The following is a 24109-nucleotide window of genomic DNA, read 5'->3' as shown; positions in this document are numbered from 1 at the left end:
GATCTGTTCACTATTTGAAAATCTCTACGTGAAAATGAACTCGCAAATACACTTAAAAAGTGATGGCGCGATACTTTTGACGAGGTGTATTTGGTCAGACATATTCTTTTCGAGCCGTATTTTATTTGCTTTTTACAGTTTGTTTGTTTGTTTGTTTGTTGTTTAACGCCGCACCCTGCAATATTCCAGCTATATGGCGGCTGTCTGTAAATAATCGAGTCTTGACCTGGTAATCCAGAGACTGACATCATGAGCATCGATCCACGCAATTGGAATGCGATGACCTGAATAAGCCAAGTCAGCGAGTCTGACCACCCAATCCCGTTAGTCGCCTTTTACGACAAGCATAGTCGTCTTTCACGACAAGCATGGGTTGTTGAAGACCTATCTACCCCGGATCTTGACGGGGGGAGACAAGCATGGGTTGTTGAAGACCTATCTACCCCGGATCTTGACGAGGGGAGACAAGCATGGTTTGCTGAAGACCTATCTACCCCGGATCTTGACGGGGAGAGACAAGCATGGTTTGCTGAAGACCTATCTACCCCGGATCTTGACGGGGAGAGACAAGCATGGTTTGCTGAACACCTATCTACCCCGGATCATGACGGGGAGAGACAAGCATGGTTTGCTGAAGACCTATCTACCCCGGATCTTGACGGGGAGAGACAAGCATGGTTTGCTGAAGACCTATCTACCCCGGATCCTGACGGGGGAGACAAGCATGGGTTGCTGAAGACCTATCCACCCCGGATCTCTATGGGGGGAGACAAGCATGGGTTGCTGAAGACCTATCTACCCCGGATCTTCATGGGGGGAGACAAGCATGGGTTGCTGAAGACCTATCCACCCCGGATCTTTACGGGGGGAGACAAGCATGGGTTGCTGAAGACCTATACACCCCGGATCTTCACGGGGGGAGACAAGCATGTTGATCTTTGCGGGTCGTGTTTTACAGTAGTAAGGACACTATGTAAATAGTAATTTGTGATTTAATGTTGATGCATCCGTGTGTGAATCTTTTCAGTGAACAGATCTTTGTAAAATAACTTGGTGAATTGATCCTTATAAAATAACCTTTTGACTTCTGTGAATAACATTGTAGAACTTATGCACGCAATGGGCAGTTGCACAGATTTGGTGTAACATATATACACTCTGGTCAGGATTCCAAGTGGTTGAGAGGCTCACATTAGACTGACACTAAGTCTCTGGAAAAAATATAATTTTGATAGAAACAAACAACTCCATTTTATTTGAAAAGGACCCGAACCTGCGTAAAGTCTAGACGGATTAGGGAGGCAAGGCACTAGGGATCGGGGACTGTGACACAGTCTAATCTGTCAAGCTTACTGGACGTAGAACACTGAGTCCTAATCCTCTCCGGGGTAAACAGTGTAACAAGCTGGCATCACACAGGAGGGGTGGGGGTGAACACTGAGTCCTAATCCTCCCCGGGGTAAACAGTGTAACAAGCTGGCATCCAGGCAGCTGCTGCCATCACACAGGAGGGGTGGGGGTGGGGGCACCCCCGCTGGTGCACTCATAAAATCACTGAGTTGACTCGCAGCCGATACAACAAGGTTTTCACCTGGACCCGCGCCTGCCACACAGTCTTGTCCCAGCCGTCAGACGCCTGACTTCGGGGACGTGGACCACACAGTATTCCAACACAGGTATGTCTCTTTCGGTTTTCGATAGTAACATTTATAAATACATATTAGTGACAAGAACACAAATTAATATACAATGTAGTAGCTTGTTACCTTACTTTGTGTAATGTAAGGAAACGCGAGCGCTCTCTCCATTTGGGCATGGGTAGCCTAGGGAGGTGAGGTGATATAGGATCCAACATTATTGCACTTATATAGCGACGAGCATGCACATGTGTTTGTGTGTTAGGCTGCTTGTACTAGTCCCGATTGATGCCGATTTATAGTGCTAGAAGTTTAACATGAATACCCTACTCAGACACAGCGCGCTGACTCCGAGCCGACCAGTCCTTGTTTAACCATCATATTGCCGAACGCCAGACAGGGTAACAACAAGTACAATCTTTTAACGTCTTTTGGTATGACGCGACCGTGGATCGAACCCCGAACTTTCCGCTCTCCTGGCGGACGCTCTATCACTGCACCATGGAGGCGGTCATGGGTGGCCCAGACGTTTGCGATGCCGCTAGTCTCTGTGCAGAGTTGCGTCCCTTGGGCACACAACAAACCTATGATTGTGGGTGCCAATCCCGGTTCGCCCCGTTTAGGTTTCTATGTTGTCAGCACAATACCCGTGCTAATAGGTTCCAAATTGAGACCCGCATCACATCGGGCTTTCCTCCAACATCAAATTGACACGCCGTGATATAACTGGAGTAATGATCAAAGCAGCGTTAACCATAACTCAGTCACTCTATGGCGCGGTCCACAGTTCCTCCTATCATAGTACAGCTTTTCCTATTGTACCTTAATCGATGGTAATGATTCCTTACACGTCTCTCCTTGGGCACTGTATTCCTATGTTCAACTCCCTATAAGCATGGGCATATCTTCTCATCAAGACACGGAACATGATCCACCTTTCCTCTCTACAACAGTGCAGCTAGGAGAGAACAGTACTTACTTTTCTATATAAGTATAATAGCAGGAATAATAGTAGTGGTAGTAGAGGTTATAGCAGAAGCAGTAGCAGTAGTAATAGTAACAGCAGAGTAGTAGTAGTAGTAGCAGCAGCAGCAGCAGCAGCAGTAGCAGTAGCTTTAGTAGTAGTAGTAGTAGCAGTAGCTTTAGTAGTAGTAGTAGTAGCAGCAGCAGCAGCAGCAGCAGCAGTAGCTTTAGTAGTAGTAGTAGTAGCAGTAGTAGTAGTAGTAGTAGTAGCAGCAGCAGCAGTAGCAGTAGCTTTAGTAGTAGTAGTAGTAGCAGTAGTAGTAGTAGTAGTAGCAGCAGCAGCAGTAGCAGTAGCTTTAGTAGTAGTAGTAGTAGCAGTAGTAGTAGTAGTAGTAGTAGCAGCAGCAGCAGTAGCAGTAGCTTTAGTAGTAGTAGTAGTAGCAGTAGTAGTAGTAGTAGTAGTAGTAGCAGCAGCAGCAGTAGCAGTAGATTTAGTAGTAGTAGTAGTAGCAGTAGTAGTAGTAGTAGTAGCAGCAGCAGTAGCAGTAGCTTTAGAAGTAGTAGTAGTAGTAGTAGTAGAAGCAGCAGCAGCAGTAGCTTTAGTAGTAGTAGTAGTAGTAGTAGTAGTAGAAGCAGCAGCAGCAGCAGTAGCAGTAGCTTTAGAAGTAGTAGTAGTAGTAGTAGTAGTAGCAGCAGCAGTAGCAGTAGCTTTAGAAGTAGTAGTAGTAGTAGAAGCAGCAGCAGCAGTAGCTTTAGTAGTAGTAGTAGTAGTAGTAGTAGAAGCAGCAGCAGCAGCAGTAGTAGTAGTTGTAGCACTTTGTTTCGTTATACAGTGCATTCAAGCACATTACAATGAAGTGATTTTCCGTTATTCTCAGCATACGAAGACGCAACATGTGGGTACTGTGTTGGCATGTACTAGTTCATCAAACAAAAGTACCAAGTGTCAGTTCTTGAATTTTTTCGAGGCGAGGCGAAGGTGTTTACTGTAAACATCCCTTAACATTCCTTAACCTTGCACACAGATGGGTACCAATAAAATTCGCCTCAGGCAATGAGCCGGCCGCGGTATTCGACCCAGGGAACTGTCCTACACTGGGCCGACACGCTACCCACGTGGCTGTCCCAACGCCGTTTGATTGTTTGTTGCTTATTATCGATCCACGCAATTGAGATTTAATGACATGCATCGACCAAATCAGCGCCTCTTACGACAAGCTGAAGACCAATTCTAACTCTGATCTTCACGGGTCTGTCGTAGTAGTAGCAGCAACAGTAGTAGTATTAGCAATAGTATTAGTATAAGTAGTTGTAGTAGCAGCAGCAGTAGTAGTAGCTATAGTAGCAGCAGTAGTAATAGTAGTAGTGGTAGTAATAGTAGTAGTAATAGTAGTAGAAGCAGTAATAATAGTAGTTGTTTAAGTAGTAGCAGTAATAGCAGTAGTTATTTGTTTGTTGTTTAACGTCGCCCCTAGTAATATTCCAGGTATATGACGGCTGTCTGTAAACAAATCGAGTCTGGAAAGACAATCCAGTGATTGACATAATGCGCATCGATCCACGTAATTGGGATACGATGACATGCATCAACCAAGACAGCGAGCCCGAAGTAGTAGTAGTAGTAGTAATAGTAGTAGTTGTAGTAGTAGTAGTAGTAGTAGTAGTTGTAGTAGTAGTAGTAGTAGTAGTTGTAGTAGTAGTAGTAGTAGTTGTACTTGTTGTTGTTGTTGTAGTTGTAGTTGTAGTAGTGGTAGTAGTAGTAGTGGTAGTTGTAGTTGTGGTAGTGGTAGTAGTAGTAGTGCTAGTGGTAGTAGTGGTAGCAGCAGGTGTAGCAGTAGCAGTAGTAGTAGTTGTAGTAGTAGTTGTATTTGTACTTGTTGTTGTTGTAGTTGTAGTAGTTGTAGTAGTAGTAGTGGTAGTGGTAGTAGTGGTAGTAGTTGTAGTAGTAGTAGTAGTAGTAGTAGTAGTAGTAGTAGTAGTAGTAGTAGTAGTAGTTGTAGTTGTGGTAGTGGTAGTGGTAGTGGTAGTGGTAGTAGTAGTAGCAGCAGGTGTAGCAGTAGCAGTAGTAGTAGTTGTAGTAGTAGTTGTATTTGTACTTGTTGTTGTTGTAGTTGTAGTAGTTGTAGTAGTAGTAGTGGTAGTGGTAGTAGTGGTAGTAGTTGTAGTATTAGTAGTAGTAGTAGTAGTTGTAGTTGTGGTAGTGGTAGTGGTAGTGGTAGTGGTAGTGGTAGTAGTAGTAGCAGCAGGTGTAGCAGTAGCAGTAGGAGCAGTAGCAGTTGTTACTCGCCACCTGGGGTATCTTGTTTCAGATGACGACAATGCAGCGGTCCCGTCAGTCCAAGGTATCTGCCATGCTGGTCGTTGGCTGTGTGTTGCTATTCAGTGCGGTCCTGGTCTACAAGCTGCGTGCAGCCTATACGAGGTACGTCCCCGGTAACAGTGTGTCGGCGAAGTCCACTCTTCACTCACTGAAGACTAAAACCCTAGTCACCCTAGAGGCAGAATGAGTTGGAATGCCGTCGGAATGAAAAGTCTTTGTTTATTCCTGCATATTCGAAGTGCATTCTAAAAGTTGACTGCATTCTGAGTGCATTCCAAATATTCCGGCCCATAATTGTGTATGGTATTAAAATAAGAACTGACATTCAAATACACTTCATGATATATACATAATTACATACTACTACAATCAAACAGCACGTTGACATCCTGATGGTAGTGATTGTCATACAGCACGTTCATATCATGATGGTAGTGACTGTCATAGAGCACGTTCATATCCTTATGGTAGTGACTGTCATAGAGCACGTTCATATCCTGATGGTAGTGATTGTCATACAGCACGTTCATATCCTGATGGTAGTGATTGTCATACAGCACGTTCATATCCTGATGGTAGTGATTGTCATACATCACGTTCGTATCCTGTTAGCAGTGATTATCATACAGCACGTTCATATCTTGATTACAGTTATTATCATACATCACGTTAATATCCCTTCAGCAGTGATTATCATGTAGAACATTCATATCATGATGGCAGTGATTATTATACAGCACGTTCTTATCATGATGGCAGTGATTATTATACAAAACGTTCATAGCATGATGGCAGTGATTATTATACAGAACGTTCATATCATGATGGCAGTGATTATTATACAGCACATTCATAACATGATGGCAGTGATTATCATGTAGCACATTCATAACATGATGGCAGTGATTATTATACAGCACATTCATATCATGATGGCAGTGATAATCATACAGGACGTTAATATCATGATGGCAGTCATAATCATACAGGACGTTTATATCCTGATGACAGTTATTATCATACAGCACGTTAATATCACTACAGCAGTGATTATCATGTAGCACATTCATAACTCGATGGCAGTGATTATTATACAGCACGTACATATCCTGATTGCAGTGATAATCATACAGCACGTTAATATCATGATGGCAGTGATAATCATACAGCACGTTCATATCATGATGGCAGTGATTATTATACAGCACGTTCATATCATGATGGCAGTGATTATTATACAGAACGTTCATATCATGATGTCAGTGATTATTATACAGCACATTCATAACATGATGGCAGTGATTATTATACAGCACGTTAATATCATGATGGCAGTGATTATTATACAGCACATTCATATCATGATGGCAGTGATTATTATACAGCACGTACATATCCTGATTGCAGTGATAATCATACAGCACGTTAATATCATGATGGCAGTGATAATCATACAGGACGTTTATATCCTGATGACAGTTATTATCATACAGCACGTTCATATCACTACAGCAGGGATTATCATGTAGCACATTCATAACACGATGGCAGTGATTATTATACAGCACGTACATATCCTGATTGCAGTGATAATCATACAGCACGTTAATATCATGATGGCAGTGATAATCATACAGCACGTTCATATCATGATGGCAGTGATTATTATACAGCACGTTAATATCATGATGGCAGTGATAATCATACAGCACGTTCATATCATGATGGCAGTGATTATTATACAGCACGTTCATATCATGATGGCAGTGATTATTATACAGAACGTTCATATCATGATGGCAGTGATTATTATACAGCACATTCATAACATGATGGCAGTGATTATTATACAGCACGTTAATATCATGATGGCAGTGATTATTATACAGCACATTCATAGCATGATGGCAGTGATTATTATACAGCACGTACATATCCTGATTGCAGTGATTATTATACAGCACATTCATATCATGATGGCAGTGATTATTATACAGCACATTCATTTCATTATGGCAGTGATTATTATACAGAACGTTCATATCATGATGGCAGTGATTATTATACAGAACGTTCATATCCTGATGACAGTTATCATTCTACAGCACGTTCATATCCTGATGGCAGTGATTTTCATACAGCACGTTCATATCATGATGAAAGTTATCATCATACAGCACGTTCATATCCTGATAGCACTGATTATCGTACAGCACGTTCATATCCTGATAGCAGTCATTATCATTCATTTCGTTCATATAGCAGTGATTATCAAATATCACGTTCATATCCTGATAGCAGTGATTATCATTCAGTACGTTCATATAGCAGTCATTATCATACATCACGTTCATATCCCAAAGGCAGTGATTATCATACAGCACGTTGACATCCTGATGGCAGTGATTGTCATACAGCACGTTCATATCCTGATAGCAGTGATTATTATACAGCACGTTCATATCCTGATGGTAGTGATTGTCATACAGCACGTTCATTTCCTGATGGTAGTGATTGTCATAGAGCACGTTCATATCCTGATGGTAGTGACTGTCATACAGCACGTTCATATCCTGATGGTAGTGATTGTCACGCAGCATGTTCATATCCTGATAGCAGTGATTATCATACAGCACGTTCATATCCTGATAGCAGTGATTATCATTCAGTACGTTCATATAGCAGTGATTATCAAATATCACGTTCATATCCTGATGGCAGTGATTATCATTCAGTACGTTCATATAGCAGTGATTATCATACATCACGTTCATATCCTGATAGCAGTGATTATCATACAGCACGTTCATATCCTGATAGCAGTGATTATCATACAACACCATCTTATCCTGATGACAGTGATTATCATACAGAACGTGCATATCCTGATGGCAGTGATTATTATACAGCACGTTCATATCCTGATGGTAGTGATTGTCATACAGCACGTTCATATCCTGATGGTAGTGATTATGATACACCACGTTCTACATGTGTAGCATGCAATATATACTGTCCAAACTTGTGCCATTCATATTTCTATGTATATTACAGGTTGAATCTCGCACTGTCAACTTTCTCCAAGACACATGTTTCATGGCATGATGACGCAGACGGCCTTCCATACATGTCCCAGATGACCGAGTCTAAACTGTTGAAGGAGCCTCTGACCTATGACCTCAACCGACTCCCATCTGAGGTCCAGTCACGTGTTGTCCACACTTCCAGCAAGACAGTCTACAACCTTGGGGAGACGGTGAAAGTTAAGATCTTGCTGTACGACGCTTTCAAGAGACCCCTGCACCGTGGAGGCGACATCCTGACAGTCTCCATGGATGGTCAGAACGGCGCATCTTCAGCCGGACGTATCATTGACCACCATAACGGAAGCTATACCGGCATCCTCCGCGCCATGTGGACCGGAAGTTGCACCATCGTGGCGAACATCCTCTGTACAAGGGAATCATTTGCTATGACGTATCAACTGATAAATGGTTTTCGGACGTCAATGAATTTGACGTGTGTTTTCGAGCTTGAGGCGTTAAGGGAAACAACTCTCGCCTATCCGTCCCCTGCTCCTTTTCCGGGTCAAAGACTGTGTAACCTCACTGCCGAGAACTACGGGATGCCATGGTACTGCGTGAAGCCGATCACACCCGGGTTGCTGTGCTCGGACTGGACAAAAGTTTCAACAATATCGTATGAAACGTTTCCGAGTTTTAGAGATAAAGTCCTGGATCAAGTCTTTCTTCTGTGAGTAGGAAACATTATAGAAATATATAGTAACGCTAAGAATCTATGGATGAACAACTTCTTTATCACAATTAATAGCGACGTTTCGGTTTTGGTTCTAACACCGTTATCAAGCAAGTGATATACATATGTTGTTGTTGTTGTTGTTGTTGCATTAAGTGTTTAAGAGGTCGCCTTCTGCCTAAGCAGTTTCGGCTGACCTGTCCCTCTTTGGGACTCTTGTGTGTGAGTAGGGTATACATATCTATTGTGAGTTTGGTATTCAAATAATTTCTGTTTTTGTATTGATATGATTTCTATTTTCGTATATTGATATAATTTCCTTTTTATCATAGGCTGCTCTGTTTATATACGTTGAAGTAGATGTCCATCACTCAAAAATAAAGTTAATTTGGCCTTCGCTATTGCATCTCTTGGCTTGAGGAGATCTATGACATATAGCAGATCTAACTGCAATTCTTGTTTTAATCTAGCCCAGGCTGGGGCGTGGTCTTGACATTCCAGTAACATGTCAGCAATGGGTTCAGCCTGATTGCATGATCAACAAACCTTGTCATAGTGCTTTTTGTGACCGAGTCTGAGCCGTGGGATGACAATTTCAATTTTTCTTTCATTTGAGTATGAGTTTGGCTTTTGTTGGATCTTGGGTTGATTTTTGTATAGCCATCTACTGATCATACTTGCGTACCATTCGGCTTGCCATCTTTGGGCTGTGGAGGCTTTGATTTTGCTTTTTATCTCTAGGTAACTAAAGGGAATAAGCCGCTTTGTCTAGAGCTAGCTTCGCCAGTGAGTCTGCGTTTTCATCTCCTTGAATATCTATGTGAGAGGTGATCAAACACAGCTCCACCTGTTGGTCTGATAGTTTTTGTATATTGATATAAAATATTGTTGACTGTGTTTCACCTGGAGTTTGAGTTTCTGCCAATGATGGCTTGAAGTGCACTTAGCGAGTCTGATAGGATGACTGCCTTTGCTTCCGGAAGTTCCAGTATGAGTTTGAGTGCATGATGAATTGCCTCCAATTCAGCCGTGAATACTGACTCACCATCAGGCAGGCGGACCGAATGTGCTTTGGGTTCGGAACTGTGGATATGGATTCCGTAACCAGCACTGTTGTTGAAATGATTCTTGGATCCATCAGTGTATATATGGGCCCAGCTGTCCCAGATAGCTACTGGTCGTAGTAGGGTTGGGTTTTCCTTTTTAGTGACTTCTGATGTTAAAGCAGTGTCAACTTTGGGAGTTTTTAAAAATCCAGGGAGGGTGTTACCCTTTGTAGTGACTTTGTGGAGGCTGAATGTCGTCACAATTGTGACTTCGGATATGTTCACGTACTAATATCCCAGATGGCTTTAGTGAGGGATTTTTCCGAGCTACGAGTATTGATGCTGAGTGAAAGGCCTCACAACCATAATCTTTTTTTTATCTGATAAGTGATTTGTTGAGGTCCAGTTAGGTGTCCCTCCATGTGCCCCAAGAGGTGCCTGAAATTGCCCGTAATACCTTCAGGCCTTTTGCCATCATCTGTTTTCCACATATTCTATATGTTTGCGCTAAGTGAGGTGTTGATCAAGGATCACTCCAAGAAATATTGCATATTTTTCGAAGTTGAATGGTTTGCTTTTGATGGAGACACGGGGTATCATAGCATCTTTTTCCCCACGTTTGAATAGAACTCCAACAGTTTTTTTTTTACTTGAAAGGGTAAATCCCCATTTATTGCACCATTGATCTACTCCATCCAGGGCTGACTGGAGTTTTTTCTGATTTGTGACATATCTCTGTGCTTTACCCATATTGCTCAGTCATCATTGAATTTAGAAGTTTTGGTAGGAGAGTTGACATGATCAAAAAGATCATTGATCATGACGTTAAACAGGGTTGGGCTTATAATACTGCCTTGTGGCGTGCCATTGTCCAGTGACATAGTATCAGATTGATTCTTCCCTATTTTAACTGATAGCGATAGCAGGAAGCTGTCTATGAAGTTTGCCATGTTCCCTTTCCTTCTACTCCGAGCCTGTCATGCCATACCATGTTGAAGGCTTTGCTGAAGCCCAGAAATACTGCGGCTAGGTATTGTCTGTTTATTTGAGCCTTTTTTATTTCATTTTCCAGTCTTAGAATATGATCTAGACACGAAAGTCCCTTCCTGAAGCTGCTGTGATCAGGTTTGATGCAGTTGCCAGTTTGAAGGTGATGCATGAGCCTTTTCGTAACCCTGGCTTCCATAAGTAAAGATAAGAATTTATGGAGGAATAATTTCTTTATTACAATTTAAGAGTGACGTTTCGGTGTAGGTTCTAACACCGTCATCAAGCAAGTGGAATTTCATGGGTGACCCTGTGGTATATGTTAGATATCCGTAATTCATTGCCATTTTCCATTTTTAGGGAGATTACTTGGGATTCAAAGTTCCCTACGTTTGATTCGATATTTTGTTAGGTACAGCTGTCGTGGACAAGGCTGATTAGTCCTCCACCCTTGTTGCCAGGCATACATCTTTTTCTGTCTTTTCTATATTGGGTGTACCGAGGTAGTGTGAATTTGGCTTTTTCGTTGAGTTTAGTCTCCTGTAATGACATGGGTCTTTATCACCTGTTATTTAACGAGTGCATTCAGTTGTGGCTCTTAAGGACATTTGTGTTCCACTGTAATAAAGGCAAGTCCATGATTGTTTATAGATGAACACTTATTGAGTTTAAGGGCATACCCTATTTAGGAACTTTCTTTGTTCCTTTGTATTGAAGTATTTTGGAAGCCAGTTTGAGGATGCAGGTTACTTTGGCTTTGACACTCATTTTTCTGCTTGTAATTTGTATCAATGTCGTGGCAATGAACTTTTTTTTGTGTTCTGAGCCTTTTGTTTACCATGAGCTGGTGTTTTCTTTGCCTGACTGAACGCCGACAGGATTGTAGGTTGAATGACATTCTTTTGGGCTTGACACGACAATATGGTAAAGGTGGTCGTCATTACTCTTTTTGTCCATATTTTCGTCCAGCGCATCTGACATTGCTGAGCCACTGTGGGGTATCCCATTTTAGTTTGATCCCGTTTATGCTTTTGGGCATGTCAGTTGATTCTGTAAGGTTGTCCCCGACAACAAAATACCCTCTTTCACACTTATTTATTCTAATTATATTTTTGTGCTTCAGCTCATTGGCAATATCTTGAGCTGTTAGGATCTTATTAAGATCTTTGGAGAAGTCTGCGCTAAAGACAATTTTTTTCCCATTTGGTTTGTAGTCTCCTGTTCTGTTGTGTCTTTGATTCTGATGAAACACTTCTTTGTCTTTTCTGTACTATTTTAGCCTTGGATGGTCTAGATTTAGGCTGTTTGCGTTTAAATGAGTGAGTCAGTGGGTATGGTTTTAGGCCTCTTTTAGCAATATTCCAGCAATATCACGGCAGGGGACACCAGAAATGGGCTTCACACATTGTACTTGCGTTGAAGCATGCCTTGAGCCCGTAGGGCACTATAATCGATATTTTCTATGTTTGTAGTTCTATAAGTCATGTTGGCTGGTTTTGGGGGCCCTTTTTTCTGTTGACCAGAGTGAAGGTATTCTCTTCAACTGGGTTGGGCTGACCCTTTAGAGAACTGGGCTGGTTCTCTTGAGAGTTGGGTGTACTCTTAACAATTGTAATTTCTGCACATAAGTCTGCCATCTCCATTTCCAAGTTCATATTTGTCAGTCCCAGAGGCCTAGGTGATTGACGACGGTGCAGTTTAAGCTTGGTGGGCGCGGGGGGTTGTTTAAAGTACGAAACCTGTGAAGAAGCTTGTTATGTACACACAAGATTAGTAACGACAATAACCGGTGAAGTCAGTGACATAAACAAAGAATGAAGCAAGTAATATAAACAACTGGATTATGTCTGATTGGGGTCTTTGATGAGTTTATGGTACGCCAGGGATATGCGATAGCCTTGGTCACGGTTGATTGACGGTTGGAGTCTTTTAATGTTTATGACTTCTTGTAGTTTCCTGATCTTGAAGTCTTTTAGGTTGGTGGCGAGGGTTGTGACTCTCTCCCACTGAATGCTGTGGCTTGGGTTGTCACGGATGTGGTCTGATAGAGCTGATTTCGAGTCATCTTTGACGTATTTTAATTCGGGTTTCGGAGGGCCTATATGTTTCACCTCAAGCAGCTAAAGAAGGAGCCCACCAACAGCCTACAGAAGGAGCACAAGACGTTACTCAACCAACTTGGGGACAGCAATGAAATCGGCCCAACCCTCCACTAAAAACTCATCAACCCTCACCCTAAGCCACCTATGCCCGGGCAAACATAAAAATTCACAAAGACCCCGTCAAAGCCCGTCTCCTAGTCTGCTCCAGATACACTGTTGGAGGAATAGTGAATGTATTGATCTGTGTGTGTAGGTTTTTCGTTAAACAGTGGTCTGGGGTTTATCGTTATTACCTCTCTGTACAAGTGCATTAAGGAAGGGGAGCTGCCGATTGGTTTCATCCTCCACTTGCTTGATAACGGTGTTAGAACCTACACCCAAACGTCGCTCTTAATTGAAATAAAGAAGTTGGTCACCTATAAATTCTGAGCCTTACATACTACTCCAACTTCTAAATGCCCACCAAGGAAGATATAGAAAAATATAGAAACTATGTGAAGTACATCCTGCACACCCCATTACGCTATATATACCCTACTCATTTTGAGGTATAATAACCATAGCAGGATCAGTCGGGGTACATGGGATTTTATGTGTCCCAAACGAGGGACGCATAAACCCTATGTATCCTGCGTGATCCTGCTACAACGAATTTATCTTATCGACATGTTTTAATACGACATTGTAAAATATTTAAAACAAATTCAAAATTGATAGAAAACGGCTGTTCTATTGAGCTGAGTTTAACTTGTGCTATGTCACATGACTTTCATTGACTCGGCTTTTCCATGGAAGCGAAGCGGGGTATAAGGGATTTGTTATGCCTCTCAGAAATCCACGTGAAGCCTGACTTGCTCGTGGCGGGGTATAAGAGATTTATTGTCCGCTGAAATTCATGTCCCTCCAAAACGGCATACATAGTGTTTTATCAAGATCATGTGGACCAATCATATCTCATCATTCTGACATGTATGTATACATATGATAACGCGATGTATTCGGTGTTAAGTGGCTGACTAGTACAGTTGTATGCAAATAAGATTGCCGATTTACGACGCCAGCAACCATTTAACCACGTGGTGCATTATGCGCCGAGATGACACGTACAATACGTACAACTTTATGGAGAACAACTTCTGGTTTATGGTTACAATGTATATGCTTACAATGATATCACTCTGGGTCGATAAGATTGACCAAGGTGATAACGGTGTAGGAATAAATATAGGAACGTTGCTCACTGGTGCAGAAAATTTCGAGTGGTCATCCATAAACCAGAAGTCGTCATCCATAAAGCTGTACGTTTCTTACTTATCGTTGTCATTGCATTAATGGTGGTCACTCATAGGCGATCAGGTATTTCATCAATACATAGTAAACTCGAGCACATGAAATCCATTTGTGCAGCAAACTAACTTCTTTCTGAGGGCGTGTTCAAAACCTTTCCTGTCCTTTCCTTCACCTTGAAACGTCCTTGAAATCGTGATCCATAAACCTACAAACAACTAAATGTCAATTAACCCTTCACATCCTAACTATGAAATAATCTGTCAGGACGAATTCTTCACCCGTTTTGTTTATTTCAGAGGAAAAGCCAAACGCAAGTTTATATCTACTGCGCAGCTTACTGTAAGACCAGGTATGTTGTGGAGAGAGAGATCGAGATATAAAGGGAGCGAGAGACAGAGATTGCAACTTTTCCTGGACAGTAACAATTGCCTACAAAAATTGCTTCACCTTGCCTTTCCCGACAATCGATCGGTCTGTCTAGAGTAAATGTCCTTTATCATTATCATAGGAAAGCTACTGTTACCTTAGTTTACGCGCGAGATGTCACGGCCACAGTCAGACGTTGTTGACAGTCGGTCTGTCCTGTCATAACGTTACGAAGTGCAATCAGTTGTACACACAGCGACAAAACGAAACAAGGTTACACATCGGACATATTTCGGCCAAATACAAATGTGGAAGCCGCAGAGGCCTAGATGTAGTAACTAATCTATAATGCCCTCGCAAAATTGGTTCGCAATTTACCTTTCCAATGTTGCCAAAACTTGTCAAATGCCTTAGCTACGTCACAGTTACATACTGTTTTTCAGCATATTAGATTACTCTTTTGATAATCATAGCAATTATCCCAGTAGTTTCTCAACATTCCCGATGGTTAAGTCTGACCTGATCGCCGAATAACATTAGCGACGCCAGGTTTATTTATTAACACAGAAAGTAGTCCCTACTTGACCTTTGATATTTGCACCTCTATAACCATATGAGCCCACAGGATATCGTTTGTATCCGGCGGCTTCATCTCGCCGAGAAACCTACCAATTATGTCATAAATGTATAAAATGCAAGGAAAGATGTAACATATTAAAAAATGTATGAACCCTGTTTAGATTGACATACAATGTATGCGTGATCGGGGGCAAGGTACTGTTTGCTTATCACAACTTTCATGACAATTCATATCGTATTCTTGTATCAATATCAAAGAAAGTTTTCATCTCTGTCTGATTTCATCTTTGTCGGAAAGTCATCCTCGTATTCCTGTGTAGTACCTATCTGATCTTATCGCAGGTTCATTCGATGTTTATTTGTGCTGATCGCCGCCCTCAGCAATATTCTAGCTATTAGAAGGCCACCTGTAAAAAATCGAGCAGGAACGACACAATCAAGTGACTGACAGCATGAGCATCGATCAGCGAGCCTGATCACGCTATTTCATTAGTCTCCTCTTACTCACCATCTGTATATTTCAGTAGAGCACGCACTTACCCACCATCCATGTATTACAGTAGAGCGCCCTCTTACCCACCATCCATGTATTTCAGTAGAACGCCCTCTTACCCACCATCCATGTATTTCAGTAGAACACCCTCTTACCCACTACCCATGTATTACAGTAGAACGCCCTCTTACCCACCATCCATGTATTTCAGTAGAGCGCCCTCTTACCCACCATCCATGTATTTCAGTAGAACGCCCTCTTACCCACCATCCATGTATTTCAGTATAACGCCCTCTTACCCACCATCCATGTATTTCAGTAGAACGCCCTGCCACTCACCATCCATGTATTTCAGTAGAACGCCCTCTTACCCACCATCCGTGTATTACAGTAGAACGCCCTCTTACCCACCATCCGTGTATTACAGTAGAGCGCCCTCTTACCCACCATCCATGTATTTCAGTAGAGCGCCCTCTTACCTACCATCCATGTATTTCAGTAGAACGCCCTCTTACCCACCATCCGTGTATTACAGTAGAACGCCCTCTTACCCACCATTCGTGTATTACAGTAGAGCGCGCTCTTACCCACCATCCGTGTATTTCAGTAGAGAGCCCTCTTACTCAGCATCCATGTATTTCAGTAGAACGCCCTCTTACCCACCATTCATGTATTTCAGTAGAACGCCCTCTTACCCACCATTCATGTATTTCAGTAGAACGCCCTCTTACCCACCATCCATGTATTTCAGTAGAGGGAGCCTCGACTGTAAGGGCTGCCACGTTGTGCGGTAGGCGAGACTTCTTGCCCTCCTGGTCTGCCTCTTCTCCTATCGGGTTCCTCCACAAGCAACAGTGGCACCACATGCTCTGTACATACCCTACAGGCGACACTGCTCTCAGACACTGTCTCAGAAACCGACGACTGATGATGTTTGGAGACTCAACTGTCAGGCAGATGTTCTCGTACATTCACATGAGATTGAACATGACATTCGTGACCTTGGACTGGGTGGGTAAAAAATGGCATCGATACACAGAGGCTGAAAGTAAAGACAGCAACTTCAGCATGTCCTGGAGCCCCCATGGGCTTCCTCTGTATTTCTTTGAGTCTGGGCGTGGCGTGGCGAGACCCGTCCATATCACTATTGACGAAGTACCGACTGGGTCACGTGACATCCTCCTCATCCACCTTTACGCCCACTTCCAGTACCACCACCCCAGTGTTCTCCGCAACAACCTCCGCCATGTTGCACAGTCTGTCAAACGGCTGCTTCAGAGGGCCCCAGATGTAGTGGTAGCCATTAAAGGGCCGCATTCGTTTGGTCCCAAGAACCGGTTTATTGGCGGGTACTGGGGTCCAACTTACGCGGATATAGTCAAGGAAGAGTTCCGCAGTCTGTATCACAAGGTCGCTTACCTCGACTACTGGGACATGAGTGTCGCCCTGCATCTCGAGGATGTCCACCCTGATGCTGATGGCGTGGAACAAATAACTAAACTGTTTCTCGGATATGCCTGTACTGACCTGTAAGTGACAAGCCTTTAATGTGTCTTGTTGTACAGATACATCCGTTAATGTGTGCATCTCTACAGTGATGCGTGGGACCCAGTCGCTGCAGGCCTTTAATGTGTCTTGTTGTACAGATACATCCGTTAATGTGTGCATCTCTACAGTGATGTGGGAGACCCAGTCGCTGAATGCCTTTAATGTGTCTTGTTGTACAAATACATCCGTTATTGTGTGTATCTCTACAGTGATGCTGGGTACCCAGTCGTTGAATGCCTTTAATGTGTCTTGTTGTACAGATACATCCGTTATTGTGTGGAACTCTACAGTGATGCGTGGTACCCAGTCGCTGAATGCCTTTAATGTGTCTTGTTGTACAGATACATCCGTTATTGTGTGGATCTCTACAGTGATGCTGGGGACCCAGTCGCTGAATGCCTTTAATGTGTCTTGTTGTACAGATACATCCGTTATTGTGTGGATCTCTACAGTGATGCGTGGTACCCAGTCGTTGAATGCCTTTAATGTGTCTTGTTGTACAGATACATCCGTTATTGTGTGGATCTCTACAGTGATGCGTGGGACCCAGTCGTTGAATGCCTTTAATGTGTCTTGTTGTACAGATACATCCGTTATTGTGTGGATCTCTACAGTGATGTGGGGGACCCAGTCGCTGAATGCCTTTAATGTGTCTTGTTGTACAGATACATCCGTTATTGTGTGGATCTCTACAGTGATGTGGGGCATCCAGTCGCTGAATGCCTTTAATGTGTCTTGTTGTACAGATACATCCGTTATTGTGTGGATCTCTACAGTGATGCTGGGGACCCAGTCGCTGAATGCCTTTAATGTGTCTTGTTGTACAGATACATCCGTTATTGTGTGTATCTCTACAGTGATGCGGGAGACCCAGTCGTTGAATGCCTTTAATGTGTCTTGTTGTACAGATACATCCGTTATTGTGTGTATCTCTACAGTGATGCTTGGGACCCAGTCGCTGAATGCCTTTAATGTGTCTTATTGTACAGATACATCCGTTATTGTGTGGAACTCTACAGTGATGCGTGGTACCCAGTCGCTGAAGGCGGCGCAATTCGGTGGAGAACATCTCTAATCTGTTTCTAGGATACGCATGCACCGACTCAACCTCAATATTTACACACGGCATACAATTTGTCCTTTCATTCAAACATACATCAGTTGATATGTTTCAAGATCAGTGAAATTATACAGTTATGCTGGCTCAAGATAGCATGTACATAAAGAGTGGGAATCCTTTTTGGATGTTTGTTTTTTGGATGTTGACAGAGAAGAAATCCATGTAAGACATAGGTAGATGCACATGATAAATAGAGTACGCACCCTGCAGAAACCCCTCATGAGGGTCGCCAAGTTGTCTGAAGCGTCGCACGTAGTTGCCCAGGGTAATGTCCCTTACACATCAGAATCATTACTTGAAACACTTGTACAAGTGGCGTTAAACCAATTTAAGGACTCACTCATGCTTTATGCTTCAAGAATGTTAAAAGTCAATACTGGTTATCCACAGGTGTAACTGATGAGCGAATTATCTCCATGCATAATAATTATGTGTATCCTGCTCATTTCATGAAACACGTGTCAGACTTTTATGCACCTCCCTCACTCCCGCCACACACCACACCTTGTACACCAGCACATGGATTAAATCACAATAAAGTCCTGGACAAGAACATTTCTAGATACACTATGAGCACACATCTGTCTGGCTGTGCACAACACACGTGACACAATGAACATGTCGCGGGTTCTGCCAACAATGTAATTGAGGCAACTGAGGCGGTGCGGATGAGGTATAAAAGGATTTATTACCTGTAAATATATATAAGTCATATCTACATGAATTGATGAGTCGAGGAAGAAAGAATGTCTTCCCTCGGCAATGTCGTGACATAAAGTGGCATTTGAAAGTGTCCATGTTACACCCCAGGTATTAGCACGAGATACTGCTTGTAAGACAACCAGGAGTAAGATTGAGAGATGAAGCGTCCGTAAAATGAAACAGATAACTCTTGGCAACTAACCCTAAATAAATCCGGCTACACCTCCCCCCCTTTGAGAAATGTTGTCCTCAACATTTAAATGCGATGAAGCATCCAAACAGAGAAAAGTGAAACCTTTATACAACTACTTACACACATTATGAGCCCACAACGTTTAAAGTTAACACCACAACTATACAAAAAACCTCAAACGATTCTGAGATACCAGCGGCCAATGATGTATCCTCAGAAAGGAAACAGATGGTTTGGCAAATATACTGTAGTCAGTTACCCATTCGCCATTTCTGAGCCCAAACGGTCAGCTCTTTCACGGGTAGGCCTCTCCATATGAGAGTTCTCTTCTGACACATGATCAGTGGAGTCTGCAACTACATCCTTGTCATGAGAATATGTTGTACCGGGCTCCTCTTCCGCTGAAGCATATCACTGTTCAGGAGGGCTGGAAGTATAGCGTGTTGGAGAACTGTTAGATGCTGGTCCCGCAGACGTGTCAGCAGGAAATGAGTCTTTAAGCTCCATTACAGTTCCTACTGTGTCCATGGATTCCTCTCTATTAGCTTCAGTTCTTTCTTTGATATCTCGACCAAAGTTAGTTCCATTGGATGCAGTAACCTGAGACACCGTTAGACTAATCGGATCTGGTAACAATACAAAAACTTCTTCGTCATTTTCGTCTTCTGACTCCATCAGTTCTTGGTATTCTTTCACCTTCAAGGATACAGATTTCTTTGTCCCTGCCTTTCTTTCATTGTTTTTCTGATGTCCAAACACTGGTTCCACTGGTATTGACACAAGTGGCAGGAGCATGTTCCAATGAAGTGTCTTCTTCGGTCCTTTGCCATCTTCCTGTTGCAGGGTCAATACTGGGATATCCTTATTTGTTTGGTTTACAACTTGCAACACATCCCGTCCCCACTTATCACCAAGCTTGTGTTTCCCAGTAAGTCCTACAATACGAACAAGGACACTGTCACCAGGTTGGAGAGTTTGGGCGCGCACTTTGGCATCATATTTTTTCTTATGACGTCGACAAGCTCTTTGGGCTTCACGTGATGCACTTTCATAAGCAAAGTTTAATCTCTTTCTCAATTTGTTTGATATATTCAGTCGTGGTAGTGTGGTCATCACCAATCTTCTTGACTCCAAGGAAAGCATCAACAGGCAGGCGTGCATATCGACCAAACATAAGGTAGAAAGGTGAGTATCCTATACTCTCATGCTTTGTGGCACTGTAGGCGTGAACCAGTGGAGCAACATAAGTCTTCCAGTCAGTTTTCTTATCTTCTCCAAGGGTTCCCAACATGTTCAGAAGAATCTGGTTGAATCTCTCACACATTCTGTTTCCTTGGGGATGATATGGTGTGGTTATAGTTTTCCGAATTCCTGACAGTTGACATAACTCCTTGATGATATTACCTACAAAGTGTCTACCTTGGTCGCTGTCAAGTTTGGCTGGAAATCCATAGTGCACAAGGAAATTATCAAAAAGAACTCTTGCTGTTGTCTTGGCGGATTGATTATTGGTTGGTATGGCAATAGCATATCTTGTAAAATTAACTGTCATCACAAGAATGTTCACGAATCCTACTTTTGATTCCTCCAATTGCAAGTAGTCCATGCACACTTGTTCCAATGGTTGGGTTGTCTGAATGTTGACTAGCTCAGCTGTTTTCCTTGTCACAGGTTATTTTCGTCTGATGCAGTTTCCACATTTACGAATGTATCTCTCGGCATCTTCATTCATGCCAGTCCAGAAGAACCTTATCCATCTTAACTTAAAACTTGTTTCCATAGAGATATTCGTGGAACTTGTCAGTTACTGCCCACTTGAGCACCAGGAATTCCAGTTTGTGTGCTGGGTAATTCTTCTCACTCTTCCTTAGAGCTCTACTGGCATAGGCTACAACCCTCAAACGTCCTTGTTGCTTCTTATAAAGAACTGCTCCAAGTCCAGCTCTGCTTGCATCCGTGTGTACCTCAAAAGGCAGGGAATAATCAGTATAGGCGAGTATTGATGAGAGTATCAAATGCTGCTTGCTGATCTCCTGACCAGATCCAATTGTTGTTCTCTTTTGTAGGTCGCCTGCTCTTCTTCTTGGGTTGTCCTACGAGCAAATCATTGAGTGGCTTAGTCATCTTGGCAAAATCCTTCACAAATCGCCTGTAGTACCCAGTAAATCCTAGGAATTTGCGAACATCTTCTGTATTCTGTGGTACTGGCCAGGTCTTCAGAGCACTGATCTTCTCTAGATCTGTCTCTATTTCATTAACATATACAATGTGACCAAGATACTTCACCTTTCTGAAAAGCTGAAATTTAGATGGTTTGAGCTTTTTCTGAGTCTTTGAAATACTGCTTCCAGTCTTTCAGAGTGCTCGTCAAATGTGCTTGAGAAGATGATGATGTCATCAAGGTAGATGACACATTCTCTAAGATTTAAATCTCCCATGCATTTTTCCATGAGCCTTTGAAATGTTGCTCGAGCGTTGGTTAGACCGAATGGCATTCTATTATATTCATAAAGACCTAATGGTCCAACGTAAAATGCAGTTTTTTGCTTGTCCTTTTCCTCAAGCTCAACTTGCCAGTATCCACAGCGCAAGTCCAACTTACAGAATCATCTCGATCCAGATAGACAATCTAAGGTTTCATCAATTCTTGGAATTGAGTAGGAATCCCGAACTGTTCTTGAATTCAACAATCTGATGTCAATACACAAACGTAGACTGTTATCCTGCTTGCGGACTAAGACCTTATTAGATGAGTAGGGACTGTGATATTCTCTAATGGCTCCACATGCTATCATCTCATGTAAGTGTTCCCTTACTTCTTCAAATAATCCAGGAGGTATTATTCTATGTGTCTGCTTGAAAGGAGTATCATCTGTCAACCTTATTCCATGCTCGACAGTGTTGCAACAACCTAAGTCTGTGATATCTGAAGACATGATGCAATCCCAACGCTGTAGCATGTCATAGACTACTTGTTTCTGTGTATCATCAAGATGGCTGTCAGAGAGATCAATCCTTGATTTGCAGTGCTTAGAAGAAGTATCTGTTGTGTCCTCTGATACATGATTCGTCTTTTTAGCAAATACAACCAGGGGCACTGGTGTAATCACCCGAACTTGGTGGAGTTGACAGAGTCTGGTCTTTGGACGAATGGTGATGACTCTTGCAGACAGGTTGCAGCATCGAACTGGTATTCTGCATAACTTCCCATGTTTTCCAACTTCAAGTAGGCGTGGACAAACAGACAAACCTGTATGCATGTCATGTTCAACTTCAAGATGTTCAGTAACAGCAGTGTAATTTCCTGGACTATGACGAATAACTCCACTCAGGGTGACCATCTCATTTGGCTGAATAATGATAGGTTTATTATTGGTAGACTTGACTGTTCCTAGAATGCCATTGTAACTAATTGAATCCAGAGCAGTAGTCCATTCCTTGGGTAATCCCTTTCCTGCTTCCTGGTTTCTGTATTTTAATCTCTTGACAACATTGATGCCAATCACTGCAGGTATGTCCTTGTTGTATTTTGTATCCTTGGTTATTAGTGTAGGAATCTGCAATTCCATATCATAGGAAGGAATGTAGATTGTAGAATGTAGATCAATGTATCCAGAGTAAGGTATGTTAGTGTCTCCAGCTCCAGTTATTTGAAGTTCAAACTCAGTTAGGGGCCGACATTCAATCTCGTATTATGTAGAGTTGTAAAAGGCTTGACTGACAGTTGTAATCTGGGATCCAATATCTAAAAGTGCAGAACATTTAACGCCAGCCATGACTACTTGAGTTTCATTAGCCTCTCCGATCATTCTGTCATGTAGATCTGTTGGGTTAGGGCTATCACTTCCATTGGCCTCTACTAGCCCTTCAGCAGTAGGCCATTCTAGTTTAAAGATCCACCACGTCTCCCACGTCCAAGTCTACCACAACCGCTGCCTCTAACTGGGATACCTGTAACCGTAGAAGAATCCTTCTGGGCTTCTTATACTGAAAGTCTATCCAAGATCTGCTTCAGAAGTTTGTTGTCCGTCTTGGGCTGTTGCTTTGGCTGCGCTGGTTCCAGCTTGTCCAGTCTCTTTATAACTTCTGATAGCTGCTGACATATCTTGGCAGAATAATCTGTTTCTGGTGTGGGGTTCCTATCCATGACACATCCATGTAGCTTCCTCTATCTGTGGCTCTCTGTAGTAGGGTTTCCAATCTAATTCCCCCTGATGCAACTGATTCAGATTCCTGTTGAGGAGTTGTGTAGAAAGCTTGCATCAGTCATTCCGGAATAGCCACAGTGCCATATAGTCCTTCCAGTTTCCTCACGATAGTGTCACCTAGTGAAAGAAGAACACTTTATGCATCCCCTTTGAGGCACTTCCTCACAGCCTGATACAGAATAGCATGTGGGTAAGCATCATCTCGAATAAGGCATCTTACTTCCCATTTCCAAGTTTGAAAGCATGACTCCGTTTTCGGTACGGGGTTTTCCCCTTAAAAGTGGGAAATCCTAGGCAACTGAAATTGGTACATCTGCTGGTTGATAGATCCTCTGTATTCGTATGTACTGGCGTAGATACGTTGCTTTGGTGAAGCAAGAAGGAAGGGGGTACAGAATGAATGTTATACCGACCAGTGGTAGTCAGATATGCTAACATCTTCTGTTCGTCTTCCTGTGTTATGGGCTTGTCATCATTCCAGTTCTCACCTCCAGAAGCCATGTTGAACAATGAAGTACGGATACAGCACTATCTATTGCCAGAATAACAGATGCACAATCACCAAAGTTCCGATTATCCTCAGTGGTAAACAAGGATTAACAGGAACACACCAAGTGCCTCACCAACTGAAGCCAATATGACGAGCAAAAATAATACCAGCTTGTGTATACATAAGACCTACTGCAAACTGAGGAAGAGCAAACCAACCTAACACAAACCACGGATGTGACAGCCAACCAATATTGCCTGATCCACTAAGCATACTGTGTAACCCGAACGTCAGTTCATAGCAATAAAA

The 24109-nt window shown here is 42.6% G+C and overlaps 1 protein-coding gene across 1 annotated transcript; it reads left to right on the top strand.

Moving 5' to 3' along the window:
* The first annotated feature begins 4918 nt into the window (after positions 1 to 4918).
* Positions 4919 to 17072, top strand: LOC139478335 (NXPE family member 3-like). Its single transcript, XM_071260757.1, has 3 exons — positions 4919 to 5022; positions 7975 to 8553; positions 16334 to 17072. The coding sequence occupies exons 1-3, from the start codon at positions 4919 to 4921 to the stop codon at positions 17070 to 17072; spliced, it is 1422 nt and encodes a 473-aa protein (XP_071116858.1).
* The last annotated feature ends 7037 nt before the right edge of the window (positions 17073 to 24109 follow it).

The sequence above is a fragment of the Haliotis cracherodii genome, unplaced genomic scaffold (genome assembly GCF_022045235.1).
Source record: "Haliotis cracherodii isolate W230 unplaced genomic scaffold, xgHalCrac1.p SCAF_4, whole genome shotgun sequence".
Classification (NCBI taxonomy): domain Eukaryota; kingdom Metazoa; phylum Mollusca; class Gastropoda; order Lepetellida; family Haliotidae; genus Haliotis; species Haliotis cracherodii.
This window is presented reverse-complemented; position numbering and strand designations above follow the sequence as displayed.